The 15255-nt window shown below is 42.9% G+C and overlaps 1 protein-coding gene across 1 annotated transcript in view; it reads left to right on the top strand.

Annotated features, from left to right (window-relative positions):
- Positions 1-15255, top strand: part of SYT16 (synaptotagmin 16) — a gene marked incomplete at both ends in the record, with an annotated part of 91369 nt that overhangs the window by 58789 nt on the left and 17325 nt on the right. Inside the window, 4 exon segments of the mRNA XM_080927277.1 lie at positions 1421-1660; positions 1663-1683; positions 7673-7926; positions 13992-14432. Of these exon segments, the coding sequence (XP_080783403.1) occupies positions 1421-1660; positions 1663-1683; positions 7673-7926; positions 13992-14432 (956 nt within the window).

Here is a 15255-nt window from a genome sequence, read left to right on the forward strand (position 1 = left end):
GAACATGTGTAAAAGTGTATTATATAGCCTTAGAATGGATTGGGTTTCCTATTTGCACAAGGTCTAGTAAGACATCACAAAAGTGAGATAAGACAGACAAAAGAAGAAAATATTACACAATTCCACTTATATAGAAAGTTACACAAGGAGTTCAGATTACAAACACAGAAATAACCAGGCTTTCTAGAGTTGGGTAGGGAAAGGATGAGATGTAGCTCAAAGGATATGACATAGCAGATATGAAGTCAAAAGTTCAGAATGCTAAAGAACAGCCCAAAGGTCTAGTTAATATGTCACATTGGACATTTTTATTAAATATGCAGATTGTTGTCTCTTTTGTTACATATTAAACAGGTAGGGATTTGAGAAGATGGATCAGGTTTTCTTGCTATAATAATCACTTCTCTCTCTTTCCTCCACAGTATCACATAAACCTCATGAATACCCAATGATACATATACAAATGCATGTGCACACACACATACATGCATTCATGCACACGAATGCATATATACACACACACACACATTTATGCAGTTGCTCATGTGTCTGTCTGTGTCCTTGTGGAGACTGAGGTTGATATCAGGTATCTCTTTATTATTCTCTGCCTTAGTATTTCATTAAAGCAGCACCTTTCACTGCGCTTCAAGCTTGTGCATTAGCTAGACTGAGTGTCTAGCAAGCTCCAGTATCTGCCTGTGTCCACCCCAGCAGTACTGAGGTTATGAGTTCATGCTGACAGGCTCAGCTTTTTACATCAGTGCTGGGGATTCAAACTTAGGTCCTCACGCAAGCACGGCAAACACATTAGACATCAAGCAATTTCCCCAGTCCCAGTAAAATACATTAAAAACAGCAATTCCAAGAGTTATCTGGGCTGCCTTGAGAAACATTTAGAACATTTGTGATTCAAATGAGTGGAAATCTTTACCCACAGTGATCTCTCTTCAAAGCTATGGAGCCTTTGGAAAATCCTAGCTGCAAATATCTCTCTCCTTCAAAGTAGGACTTGATTCTGAGTGTTTTGATAAATATGACAAGACAAAGTGTACCTTCCCCAAAGAACTGCACATTGGGCAGATGTGCTCGTAACAGCCCTGCTTTTCCCGGTTATAGTTATGCGCACCATCACCAATCAGCAGGGCTATTGGATAGTGCTTTGTCTCAAGATGGTCATTATGCCAATGATGGGTGTCCTACTGTTTTCTCTTGGGCACTAGCCGTCTATCTCTAACTACTCCATGCGCTATCCCTTTGGCCCAGATTTCTGTTTCAAGAGTGCTTTAGATCCTTTCTATCCAGTTTGAACTTGTTCCATCAGGCCAACCATCCATGCTCTCTTCTCTTTTTCCTGGTTTGTCTGTCTCTCTGTTGGATCACAGAGATTCACAGGAGACTCACGACTCTTGTTTGCTTCCAGTTAATAGCTTTGGGGATGATGAAGAGCCATCCACATCTTCTGAGAGTGATGAAGATGTGATTAAGCAGTTTGAGATCTCGGTGTCCCGGTCCCAGAGTTTTCGTACAGGAGCACCTGAGAAGGGAAAGGCAACAGAGTTGGAGCAAAAGACAAAATGCAAGCATTTTCTGTGTCCCCACCAAGAAGACAGCGCTGAAGGGTCGGCTTGTGAAGGTATTCATTGCAGCATGTTTCTCCTTTACCTACTCAAGGGCTGGTCAATGGTAAGAATGCTGGTGAATAATTGAGATACTTATCTAAGAGTCCATAGGAGGACGAGAAGAAACTGCGGGACTGGGGAAAGTGTCCAGAAAGAATAGGCCAGGATTTCTCAGTGCTTCCCAGGATCTTCATGCTCAGAATCCTGAGGGGGAAGGGGAGAGACAGACAGACAGACAGACAGACAGACAGACAGACAGACAGACACACACACACACACACACACACACACACACACACACACAGAGAGAGAGAGAGAGAGAGAGAGAGAGAGAGATCCTGGACTAGGAAAATGTAATTGGTGAAGGCTAGAGAGAGTGTGCTCCATCCAACTTCAGCTCTGCTCACAGGATTGAAGCTTTTCAGTCTTCTCTCTCATTAGATGTATTAGCCAAGCAATGGCAGCGTGTTGTGTGTGTGTGTGTGTGTGTGTGTGTGTGTGTGTGTGTGTGTGTGTGTGTGTGTATCTCAGTATATCTTCCATGTTGTCAACTTGAGATAGAGGTTAAGGAGAACAGAGGAAGTGAAAGACGATAAGAGAGAGATTGTGATTTGGCAATGAGAGCAGGACAAGTAGAAAAAGGACAAAGGCTCAGCTAGCCAACAGGACCCTGTTTACGGGGCAGGGAAAGCTTGCTACTTGTCATGCAGTTAGCTGTATTGACACAAGCCACATGACCTACTTTAACAAACCACAACATCAATGGCTGCAGACCCCCTAGCTTTCCTCCCCCATTCCCTCCTGCTCCCTAGTCTTCCACTCTGCATTCTTTTCTCTCCACCACGCAGGCAAATGTAGGCTAATCAAAGTTAATAGTAGTTGATTCCCTGGGAGTTGCTTGTTTAATTCTAAAGCTAATGGCTCCATTTCCCAGAAGCCTTGGCGTCTGGGTTCTGATTTATAGAAATGGTCAAGACTCTGAGAATGGAGACAGCCACCCTGTCTTACTTTCCTGGAATTCATGATAACTTATCCTTGTGAGAACTAGTAATTCTGAAATTTTGACAGGTAGTGATAGAAAAGATAAAATTCCCTCTACTGGACAGGGGACAAAGTCTACCACGTTGAATTAATTACTGTAAATTCTGAAAAAAATCCAAAGAATTTTTTTATAAAAATAACTGCATGCTAAATTTGAGGTCATCAAAGCTGTAGAAAGATTAATGTTTGTGTTGCTTATTTTTTCTACCATTTTTTATTTGTTATAGCAGTGGAATTATTTAATGATAAAGAATAATTTTTATATATTTTGCCTACATTTTTATCTAGCTAATTTATTTTAGATTCAGATTAATTGTAGACTATTCTTCCTGTTTAAAATGCATTAAAATGTTGGACAGTGAAATTAAATGTTCAAAAATCAACTTGAGGTCTTAATTTAAAATGAGCTGCAGGAAGCTTACTGTATCCTATGTTTACCTTGAGTGAGGTCATGATGGACAATGTATTCCAAACCATGCTTTTCTCCCCTAGGCATCTAATTTAGTGTTGATTCATATTGTTAATGCATTCTTTTTATCAAATAGCTAGTCTACTCCTTGAGAATTTTATGCACGTTTACAAGGCATTTGGATCAAATCCATCCCATCTCATCTGTTTCAACTACTCCTTCCACTACCATTCAAGCCAGCTGAATCCAGTTGACTCCATCAGTGATGCACACGTGACTGTGGTGATAAGACCATCACGGGGGCATAGGCCCCAACTTCCATGACCAGTGACTGTCCCATCCACCAGCAGCTGTCATCTACAACAGCTCTTTTACTACAAACTGGGGTCTCTAAACCCTCCCCTATCCATGCTATAGTGCTGACTGGCTTGATCTTGTCCAGGCCTTGTGCAGATAACCTCAGATGCTGTGAATGTCTGAACACAATGGCCATGCTATGGCCAAAAGATAGCATGACCCAGCGCTCCTCCCTGCTTTAGAAGTTCTGCCTCCTTTTTGTAGTTTCATTGACTTTTTCCTGTATTTACCTCCCTCCCACTTCCATACAAAGACCCACTCCCCCATTTCCCCTGTTGTATCATCTTTTGTATCCTCCTACTCCCCCTTACTCTCTTCCCACAGTCTCCTGTATTTACCTCCGTCCTTTCCCTAAGCCCTCTCTTTCCTCAATTTCCTGATTCTGTTATCTCCCACCCCCTATTGTTCCACACACTCCATGTCCTAACAATGGTTCCAGTTTTCTCTCCTGGTTTCTATAGTTACCACAGGCTATGTGCTCTTCATCTAAAGATTTGGAGCTAGGGGCCTCCAGTAAAAGAGAAGTGCAATGTTTGTCCTTCTGGGCCAGGGTTGCCTCACTCGATAGTATCTTTTCTAGTTCCATCCGTATGCCTGTAAAGTTCATGATTTCGTTTTTCATGGAATACCAGAGTTCCAGGCAGAATATAAATAAGTCACTGCAGAATTGTTGACTTGCTAGGCTTCTCTTTTATTGGTTTGTTTTGAGCAGTAAGAATAGCTGCTTCTTGTAGGCACATCCAAGTGTAGCAAGGAAGCTACCCGTGATCCAAGATAGCTATGAATGTGGCCCAGTGGTAAAATAATAAGCTTTTTAAAAACACTATGAGATTTAAAAATTCACAATGCTATTGTGGACTTTTTGAATGTGAACTTTGTGGATGACAATATCAAAAGGTTGGGTAGCCCCACTAAGATTTTTATTTTTAATAAAGGACAGATGTTTTCTTCTTCATATCATTAAAACAACTCATATCCCCAGGATCTCTAGCCATTTTGTATGGAATGATTTACCAACCAGAGAATTAGATCTGGGAATGCACGAGCGCGCACACACACACACACACACACACACACACACACACACACACACACGTACAATATACATATGTGTATAGATTCCTTGGCAAAGAATTAGCTGATCTGAGCATGCTGGTCAACACAGAAATCCCCAGCTCTGACCTCTCTGGAACAGGCTGTGAGGCTGTAGATACAAACTCTCAGGTATGAGCTAGAACTTCCATTCATTAGATGCATTTTGTTCTCCTCCTGGGAAGCCTCAACTCCCTTCCAGCCTTTCAACTAACTGTACAGGATTACCTCCTTTGCTTGAAGTCAACTGATTATGAACCTTAGTCATACCTGCAAAATAACATCACATCAGTTCCTAGTAGAATTGGGATAATTGGCACCCATAACCCAGTTAAGCTATCATGAAGGTGGACCATTACGAATAGTAAGTAGCAATCTTTTTATATTGGCAATATAGAGTATGAAAGAGAGTAATTAGATAATAGAATTTTCCATTAAAGTGGCTCATAAACTAAACAAGATGAGTACTTTCTCTGACCATATAAATATATTTATACATAGTTATGGCTCCAAGAAATCAGGATCTATTTCTCTGAAAATAGGCCATTACTTTTACATAAGTGTTTATAGTGATGTGACTCTCTTTCATTTAAAGACAAGAGAACACCACTGTACAGAAAGGTGACCTGTTGTTTCAAATTCCTTCTTTTTGCTACTTGTAGCCCAGACTTGAGTTTTCTAATTCATCTCTTGTCTGTCATGGAAAAATGCATTGTTATATTAATATAGTTCTATTTTTTTCAGTTATGAATAACGTTTCAAGGCTTAATGTAGCTGTTGAAAGTCCCCCACATTACTGATCTAGGTATTATCACCATAGGAGTTAAAGTCATGAGACAATTTTATGGGGATAATTTCTTGGCAAAGTTAGATTTTGTCCTGAAGTCCTGCTGGGTGCTGCACACATTGATAGATGGCCCACTGTTTAATAGGACATCTCACTGTTCATATATGTGAGGAATGGGTGTGCTAATTAGAGACTTAGAAGAAAATCCTGCCTTAGTGTAGGGTTTTGCATGAGGAGTTTCCTGCATTCTGTCATTTTCTATGTCTTTAAAAAAAGTGTGTTTGCTAAACATCTGAAAGTATGAATGTAACCTTTTTGTGGTATCCTGTGAAAGTGTTTCCGAGGAACCTGAACTGAATATTTAAGAATAACATAACACGAAGAGGAGTTTTTTAGTGACTGGTGTGGTTTTGAAAAATAAAGCCAGAGTCTAAAGCTGTGCTAATATGGTCTACATGAATAGTATTTAAAAATTACACACAAGAATATACATAAAAATTACACACAAGAGTATATATAAGGCATATATATGAGACTGAGCATATATTTTCATTCTCATGTGCAAGGGTAGGTTGTGTGTATTTATGCATATGTGCATGTATGTGTGCCTGTGTGTCTTTGTCTGTGCATGTCATGTGGTGCATGTACATATGTATAAGCATGTGTGTGGAGGTCTGGGCCTGATGTTGGGAGTCCTCCTTGGCCATTCTCTACTTCACTCATTGAGGCAGGGTCTCTCAAACTCAGAGTTTCCTAATAAGGTCTAGCCAGCCAGTTAGTTTTGGGAATCCCTAGTCTTTGCCACCTGAAATTCCAGATGGCTCACCATGCCCATCTAACATTCGGGTAGCTTCTGGGCATCCAAACTCCAGCATTCTTGTTTACATGGCAAGTGCTTTAATCCCTGAGCCACTTCCAAGCCACACATATTATATTTCAAGCTTGAAGCAGCACATACCCTGGTCACCAAGGTTCTGTTTCGCTTCCCTCCCGGCTGCTTCAATTATTTGCTGTATGAGTGTGTTGGGAGATTATTCAAAGGTTTGGTGAGGTGAAACAGCAGATCCAGACTGTGTGTGTCTATGCCTTCTGGGGGCCTGTGCTGTAGCTGCGGTTCCTGGATTCAGCTGAGGAACTGCTAGGAACTGCTAGGGCGCATAAGAGCTCAACTAGGGATGTCTCTTTGATGTCCTACTCACTCCTGTCTCTGCCTCTCAGTTTCTTTCATCCTATGTTGAGGAATATTAAGAGGGACTGGAGGATAAAGAGATGGGACCTCTTTGCTGGGGTGGCTTGAAGTAAGGGCTGGAGCTGTTGCTTGGGAGGAACTCACCAGGTTTGCTTTGTCTGCTGATGTTAAAGGAATGAACACTAAGGACTTTATGTTGGTAGCAGACATTGGGGCTAGATCCCTGTACTTACAAAGCCAGTGTTTTACCAGCTCAGACATCCCCCGCCCTGCTTTAATACATCTTACTTCTTAGTAATGAGTATAAGGATGAATATTTCTATTAAAAGGTTAAAACAATGCATTAGAGCTCATAACCCAGAGGTGGTTCTAGAAAGCAGTTATGTAGAGAGGACCTGTTGCTTTGTTCACTCTGTGCTCCCTAGGCTTCTCCAGTGACCAGATCACCCTGTCTCTGCTCAGAAGGCTTCAGAATGGGAGAAAGGGGAGAGAGAACTAGAGGAGATCACTGAGCCGGAAGGAGTCAGGGATAGTTCAGGAGTTGATGGTCCTTCGAGTGGACAAGACATAGAGGAGAGAAACAGGCAATGAGAGCAGAGGTGGACGGCAAGCTGAGATGCTGTGGAAACTGGGCTTTAGTGAGGTGGAAGGATCGAGTTTGGGCCAGGGCAGTGCGAATCTAATATTCATGAGAAAGTCCTGCTACTGTCTGCCTGATACTGTTTGACATTCACAACGACCCACTGATGGCTTTTCAAACATATTTTTATGTAAGAAAGTAAGTGTTCAGAAGATGTGAACATTGTTCAGGATCATGGTCCACACATCAAAAGTTCTGTGGCTCAAATATAGATGCTTTTACTTTTATTGGGATTTCGGTTGTTCTTTTTTAAAAAACATTTTTTTTCCTGTAGCCCAGGGTGGGCTTAAGGACATGATCCTTACCTGCCCTATCACACAGAATGAACTAGTGCTCTTCCTGCCTATAGGGGCAAAGTTTATCCATCATGTGGGTGGCATTGTTTTTTTTTATAATTTTATGAATTTTTAAAATCATGTTATAATTATTTTTCCTGGGATCTCGATTGTTGTGTCTGCCATTGCTCAGTTTCTCTAGACCAAAAGGTATGAACATAAATATAATACATTTGAAATAGTTTTTCTAATTACAAATTTAGATTTGGATGGAACCAGCCAACTCAGTTATTCTGAGATTCTGTCTTATGAAGACCGCCCCATTTCCATTCTCTCACCATCTCCCCGTGAGAGCAGGGACACCAGGCACCATGGCCCTTGTCATCCAGAGACCGGCATGGTCCGAAGCTTCAACCGTCCTTGTGCAGTTGGCATCCTAGAGACAGAGACAGCTTTTATCGGTCGGGGCTTTGAAGATTCCTACGCTACCCACAGCTCCTCTACGTGGAGCCCAGAGGCAAGTTGGTTTCTCCTCTTTGTTTTAGTACCAACCACTCCTTCATCTCCTCTGCTGATGTCCTTGCCTGATTTCTCCAGAAAGGAAGTACTGCCTGGTCTAAAAACAACAACAACAACTACCACCACCACCACACCACCAGTACCACCACCACCACAACCACCACCATCACCACCATCACCACCACCACCACCAGCACCACCACCACCACCATCACCACCACCACCACCACCACCATCACCACCACCACCACCACCACCATCACCACCACCACCACCACCACCACCATCACCACCACCACCACCACCACCACCATCACCACCACCATCACCACCACTACCACCACCACTATTACCACCACCACCACCACCATCACCACCACCATCACCACCACCATCACCACCACACACACACACACACAAACACACACACACACACACACACACACAACCCCTTGTATGAATAGCAATAGAAGAATCAGAAACCCATTCTTTCAGGATGGAAGCAGCAGAAGAATGTGGTAAGAGCTATGAAGCGCTGTCAGGGATCTTCTCATACAAAGGGGTTTCTAGTCCTCTGGAGAGCTTGATCGCTTTCCTTCCTAGAAAACCAAATTCTATTTTATTTTACCCCAAACACTGCACTACGATTGCTAAAATCAGAATTGTTGGAGAACTTAACTGAAGGGAAGGCAGGATGAGGGTTCGTAGGTGTCGGCCTTGAACTGAGTTATAGGTGTAGGAGGCAGCACTAAGAGTAACAATATCCTGGTCATTGATGCTGCTTTTTGTGATAAACATTTGATGAAAGAAACAGCTTATGACTCAGTCTTTCAGTGAAAGCTTGTCTATAGGATGATCTGTGATAAGAATGGCACAGCCATGGTGGAGAGGGACACCAGCTGCTAAAGTCTAGGGCTGTGCAAGCATTGCTTTATCTCACAGGCATTTCTGATTGTTCTTTGTGAATTCCTCCTCTTCTATAATGATGCCCCAACATTAAGAGGTGTTAACTGGATAGCAACATAGTTGAAATTGCTAATAAATATTCAATATTTATGTGACTTTGATATAATGTGTAGAGCTAGAATAGAGAATGAGAGGAAAGAAATGGGGTGAATCTCTTTAGAAGGACCCAGAGATCACATGTGCTCAGTGATTAAAGAAATGCAAAAGAAAAATTGTAGACATTCATGTTCCAAAGCTTTCAAGTTAGTGGGGAGATGGAGGACAAGTGTAAGAAGCTCCATGCACACACACATTCATGTGTGTGCTGGTGCCTCTATGCTTTTGTTGAGAACCAGAAATAGAAACTCAGATACCTAGTTTATGGTTTGGTAGTCAGACCTACCCACACAGGTATCCAAAGCTACTCAGTTCCACCAATATTGTTTAAAAGGAGAGAGAGAAAGAGGGAGAGAGAGAGAGAGAGAGAGGGAGAGAGAGAGAGAGAGAGAGAGAGAGAGAGAGAGAGAGAGAGAGAGAGAGAGAGGAGGGAGGGAGGGAGGGAGGGAGGGAGGGAGGGAGGGAAGGAGAGAGAGAGAGAGAGAGAGAGAGAGAGAGAAAGAGAGAGTAGAGATATAGAATACGGGTCTGCATTGCCATGATGTCAGTGCTGAGGCAAATCAAATCCCACACAAATGTTTAAAAATGTTCCCTTTGTCTCCCTCACTGCAAAAAACCAAAACACAACTATTTACCTGCCTGTTGATAACCCTGTCTCTCTGATAATTGTGCCATTAGGTTTGGGCTTGCCTTCTCCACGGAACCTCCCATTTCCTTGCCTCCTGGTGTTTTAATAGATGACTTATGCTAAGGGTACTGAATGTTCTCAGACTCCAAAAATACCCAGACAGCTCCATGTGCACCATTCAACCTCCTATCTATTTTGAGACAAAAACTGTAATTTGGTGCTCCTACTGTAGAACTTCAGATTGGGCTCAGGCAGTTCCCGTAACTGCCTGCCCTGCAGGCGTAGCTTGCCTCTTAAGCATTGATTTATTTGTCTCTTAGCCATGTTAAGAACCTTGTCTTCCCCGGTGTATCTGGCATCCAGAACGTATTGTGGATCCATTTACTTTGGGCCACAAGATGACATCAACACTATCTTACTAAAGCAGAAAGGCTTTTCAGTTTGACAGAAAATCTTTAAACTTAACGTGGGTTTTGACAGTTTGAAGCAAGCATTTCCACCTTAAAGGGGAAAATCAGGACAGGAGAGCTCAAGGAATCATTTAGTTTCCAAAGGAAAGGACTCATGCAGACTGGCTACCTGCTATGATCATAGATTTTCCAGTTTACCCTCAGCTGGCAAGGACCATTGACTTTCTCCCACAGACCCGGGGCTTGGTGGGAAAAACAATGGGGAGATGGCTGGAAATTTCAAACACACAGAGAGACAGATGTCCCACTTTTCATCTCTGCTTTCCACCGATTAATTGGTTGGCCTTGAGAAGTTAATTAAAATCTGCCAAATGGGGATAAGAAGGAAAAGAGTTTCACCTTGCAGCAAGGTCAAACAGATTAGCAGTATTAACAGTACCTGTCCAAGGAACCTCCCTTTGGTGGCCCGATGACAGGTAACGTGTTGAAATAATTAATTGCTATGAAAATAAAAACCTTCACCAATTTCTGTCTCAAATCAGTCCAGGTTGAGGCTGCAAAGCCCAGTTCTCATGAGCAACAGCTGGGATTGGCCCTTCAGGAGCTCAGCTGCTGCCCAGAGTGGTGCTTAGCCCAACATTCTCAGAGCAATTGCAGTAACTCTGCCCAGGACTTCCCAGAAGCCTGTGGGTGCAGCAAGTACTTACCTGAATAGGTAGCTGATGGACGTGTGGGAGAGCCTAATTACCAGACACAGTGATTTTTAGTCTTGGAATTGAAGTAGATGATAAAGCTACTGACTCCTACCTAATATTAAGAGCAGAGACCTGAAAGGGAATGAGTTTACAGTACTGCTATCCAACTTCCATTGCTACCACCTCCAATCTTCCTCACACATGCCCAGTAAGCATAGAAGCAACCCAAAGTTTGGGATTTTTGGACCATGTAAGGTCTGCTCTTAGGCTGCTGGAGTAAGAATCTTAAGATCCTGGCCTGGTATATGGACCCTCGGTATTTGTTACATAGCCCATCTTTAGCTTTAATCTCTATTCCCATGAAATAAAGATGTTAAAAATACTAGATTGTTAGGCAGATTTAAGTAGTACAAAGCTCAGGGTTTCTTAGTTGGGTTCCCTAGTAAGGACTGAAGGTGATGACTTTTGTTTCCTACTTTGCTAGTGAGCATATTCTCAGAGAAGGATGCAGGAACAAGGAAGGGAAGAAGAGAGGTCCTGGATGAGAATCTGTCCTTGAGTTTGCCACCACCCAGTATGACCAATTGCTTTATCCTGTGGCTCATACTCCAGGAAAGTATAACTTGCTCTAAGTGCATCTTGCCAAAGGGAGAAAGCTTATTGCATAGGGTATTAATGATGGTGCATTCTGACTTTTCCAAACATGGCAGGGAGCAGAATATTTAAGCTTTGGTACCAATGGATCAATGATGAGAGCTGAGCTTTATATTTTATGAGCAGAAGGCAAGAGGTTCCTTTAGAGGGGAGGAAACAAGGGATAAGGCCAAGAGGATCCAAAGTGTCCAAGAGCAGACTTGATATGGTACCTGCCATTAAGAACAACTTAAAAGATTATTACTTACATCTAGGCAAGTCGTGTGGATGATCAAGGGAAGGCTAAAATAGATGGGAGTTTTAAGGGGAGACAGGAGCTTAAGAAAAGATTCTGCCTTGGTTTTTCAGTTAGTTGAATTCCTTGGAGACTTGTTTCTAATATTATATATACACTAGTCAGTTGTATTCAGAAGTCTCTATAGCAACCACTTTTATCACTTGAAACTAAGTACCTCTGAATAGAAATGCTCATGCATGATTGCATGCACAGGGAAAAGGATAGAAGCTTTCCTTGTGTTATAAGAAAGCTGAATTTTCTTGGCAGGCTAATTTGAATCTTAAAAGGGAAGGGCATTTATTAGATGTCTCCTATATGTCAAGTCTTCTTCTTTGCGTGGCATCTCTACGGAGTGGGTATCATCTTCATTTTACTATTGAAGAAAGATAATGGAAAGTATGAAATAATGTTCCCAGTGTTATGGAGCCTGTAAGAAGGAGCAGACCTGGCGTCTAAAGTGTTGGGATTCTGTAAACCCCACCCCTCAGTTACCTAGCAACAGCCAGGTATACCCCACCCCTCAATTACCCAGCAGTGGCCAGGTATGCTCCGCCCCAGTGACCTGACACTATAAAAGGAGCTGCTTGACCCCTCCTCTCTCTCTCTTGGCCTCTCTTGCCCTTGTGCTCTTGCAGCCTCCCTCTTCCCTTCCCTTCCCCCTCTGTCCCACGTGCTCATGGCCGGCCTCTACTCCTCTACTTCTCTCTCTCTGCCTCTACCACCCTCTTAACTCTCCCATGACCTGAATAAACTCTATTCCGTACTATACTGTTGTGTGGCTGGTCCCTCAGGGAAGGGATTCCCAACATGGACCCCTCAGAGGCATCTCCCTTGCCCTCAGGCCTCGCCGCACCTCCATGGGCCATATGCCCCCCACTCTCTTCATCCTTCCCCTAACATAAAGAACGTTTGATTCCAGAGTGCTGTGTACTACCCTATGACTCTGTGGGAAAGTTTCATTGATAAGTGCACATATTGAAATATTGTGTTGTAATTTTGAAGTAATCTCTGAACTAGAGCTCAGTTCCATAGATAAAGAATGAATTTACATTAAGAAATGGTTCACTGTGAGACCCTTTTAGTTATAGGTAAGTCTCAGGGCTGCAGGAAAGTTAAAAAATTATATTGACCTTATTAGTAATCTGTTGGCATGGTGGTCATTACAGTAAATGGTGTGCAGTTTAGTTTTCCTAAGGGCATCAGACCTGAGTACCTGTAAGTAAATTAATGGCCGAGGGTGGCATCCCATAAAGAGAGAGGCATACTTGGAAAGAGGCAGCTCCATACCAATGTTAGGAATAGTTAAGGAATCTGGTTGACGACGGATTTTCATCTTGACTAAAACCTCACAACCTGACTCTCTTTTTAAAACCAGGCTTTCACATTTATTTCACTGGTTCAGCAAATACATACCTACATATATACATGTACATATATGTCAGATATGCATATTCAGAGAGTAAGACACAAAGAAAACATTAAAACACTAAAACTGGGAATCCACCTAGAGTGTGGAGAAGTTCACGGTGCCGCCTGGCTACATTTCTGTAGCTTTGCAACCTGACCCTCTCGAGAAGGCATACTATCTAACATGCACATTCTAGTTTGCCCAGGACTCAAAACACTAGCCAGCTGTGGACCTATAATTTTATTCCCAGGTATTCTGGCTGCAGTGGTGCTTTTTGCTAATTGGCCCCTCTGCTCTGAATTATCTCTTTAGACTTTACTTTGACCTCCTGAGCCTTGGCTTTCTGTAGCCAGCATCTCTGGCAAGCACCATAGAAATGCAGAGTCTCTACCCACACCCTTGACTTAATGAGAATCCTTGAGTGACTCAGGTGGCCATTAGGTTGGAGAAGCTCAGCCGTTAGTCTTTTCTCCCAGGAAATTTGGGACTTTGACCTATAGGAAAGTTCTGATTTGGGCACAACAGGCCCAGGCTCAGCAATTACTCCTTGGGACTCAAAAGTTACCTGTGGGCACTTACATAGTTGGTAGTTGGCTTAATTAGAGACTTCATGTCTCAGTTGATTGCAGTGGGCCATTGTTACTTTTCATGAGGCAGTACAAATTACTACATTTTGAAAGATTCAAGCACTTCATTTATTCACTTAGGAAACATTCTTAAAAGCTTGCCTAGTACCAGGCACTGTGCCATCCAAAAATTCAGTCTGTTGGAGAGAACTTGGTAAACAGTCCTTCCTAACACTGAAGAAGGTCATATGTTGGCAGTCAGGAAGCCTGGCAGCCAAGAAAGCACCAAGGGGCAGCAGCCTGTCACTGTGTAATGCGTCACTGTCATTTCCAGTCCTCATTTTCCCTCTCTGCTTCTAACAGGAGCAGGATGGGACCAGTCTGCAGGTAACACCTAGGCTCTCGGAGCCTATCTCAAAATGTGGTGAACTTGATGTCATCTTTGAATATAGAGCTGTAACCCAGAAGCTCACCGTGACCATTGTGAGAGCACAGGGTCTCCCAGATAAGGACCGGAGTGGTGTCAACTCCTGGCAAGTTCACATAGTGTTGCTGCCCAGTAAGAAACAGAGGGGTAAGACGAACATACAGAGAGGGGCCAATCCTGTCTTCAAGGACAAGGTCACCTTCACCAAGCTGGAGCCCAGAGATGTGGCTGCCTGTGCCATTCGCTTCCGACTGTATGCTGCCCGAAAGATGACCCGAGAGAGAATGATGGGAGAGAAGCTGTTCTGTCTCAGCCACTTGCACCCAGAAGGGGAAAAGAAAGTGACTCTGGTTCTGGAGCCAAGAAGTAATCTGAGCGTGAGTATATTAAACTGCTAATGAGGCGGTGTGTTCAAAGACCTGGGATTGTCAGCCCTTGACTTACAACACTCAGCTTGGGAATTCATAGCCATTAATTTAATTTTCCATTTGGTTCTCCTCATCCTTATAAGCCATGGTTTGCACTTCATGGACAGTGGGTCTTTTAAGCCTGTCATCCTGATAAGTCGATGGATGTGTTTTCAACCCATTTTAGGGAATGACAGTGGCGATGTGGGGGAAGGCATGGTAAAACGTGGGGAGGCGGCTGGGCTTTTGATTTAGTGTATAAGCATCAATACGCCTTCAGTCTCCACCCAGTATGCATTATGATGATTCTTAGACATGGTACTTTTGTTGTTGTTGCTTTCTTGAAAAAAGAATCTTCCTACATAGCCCAGGCTGACCCTAAGCTCATTCTGTAACCCAGAATGCCCTCCAAACACATGATCCTCTTGCCAAAGTTTCCCAAGTGCAGGAATTGCAGGTAGGTACTTCTGAACTTTCAAGGCAAGGTTCTTAGTGAGGATTCAGAAACATCCTGTGTTAGCAACCCCAAATGCCTGCCACATCTGAGACCTTCCAGTTTTATGGCTTTTTGTTTGTTTGTTTGTTTGTTTTGTTTGTTACCATGCATTTTACTTGTCTTCCTGGACCAGGACTTGCAGAACTTGGAGGTATAAGAGGTGGCCAGCCTCACCACTGTTGTAGATCATGTAACACAAAGATCTCCTTTTACAAACATATGTCAAAAGATCAGACAGCTATGGGTTAGTCAACCAATCAGTCATCCATTGGAGATGTATCCTGTCATGGGCTGTGG

The sequence above is a fragment of the Micromys minutus genome (genome assembly GCF_963924665.1).
Source record: "Micromys minutus genome assembly, chromosome: 1".
Classification (NCBI taxonomy): domain Eukaryota; kingdom Metazoa; phylum Chordata; class Mammalia; order Rodentia; family Muridae; genus Micromys; species Micromys minutus.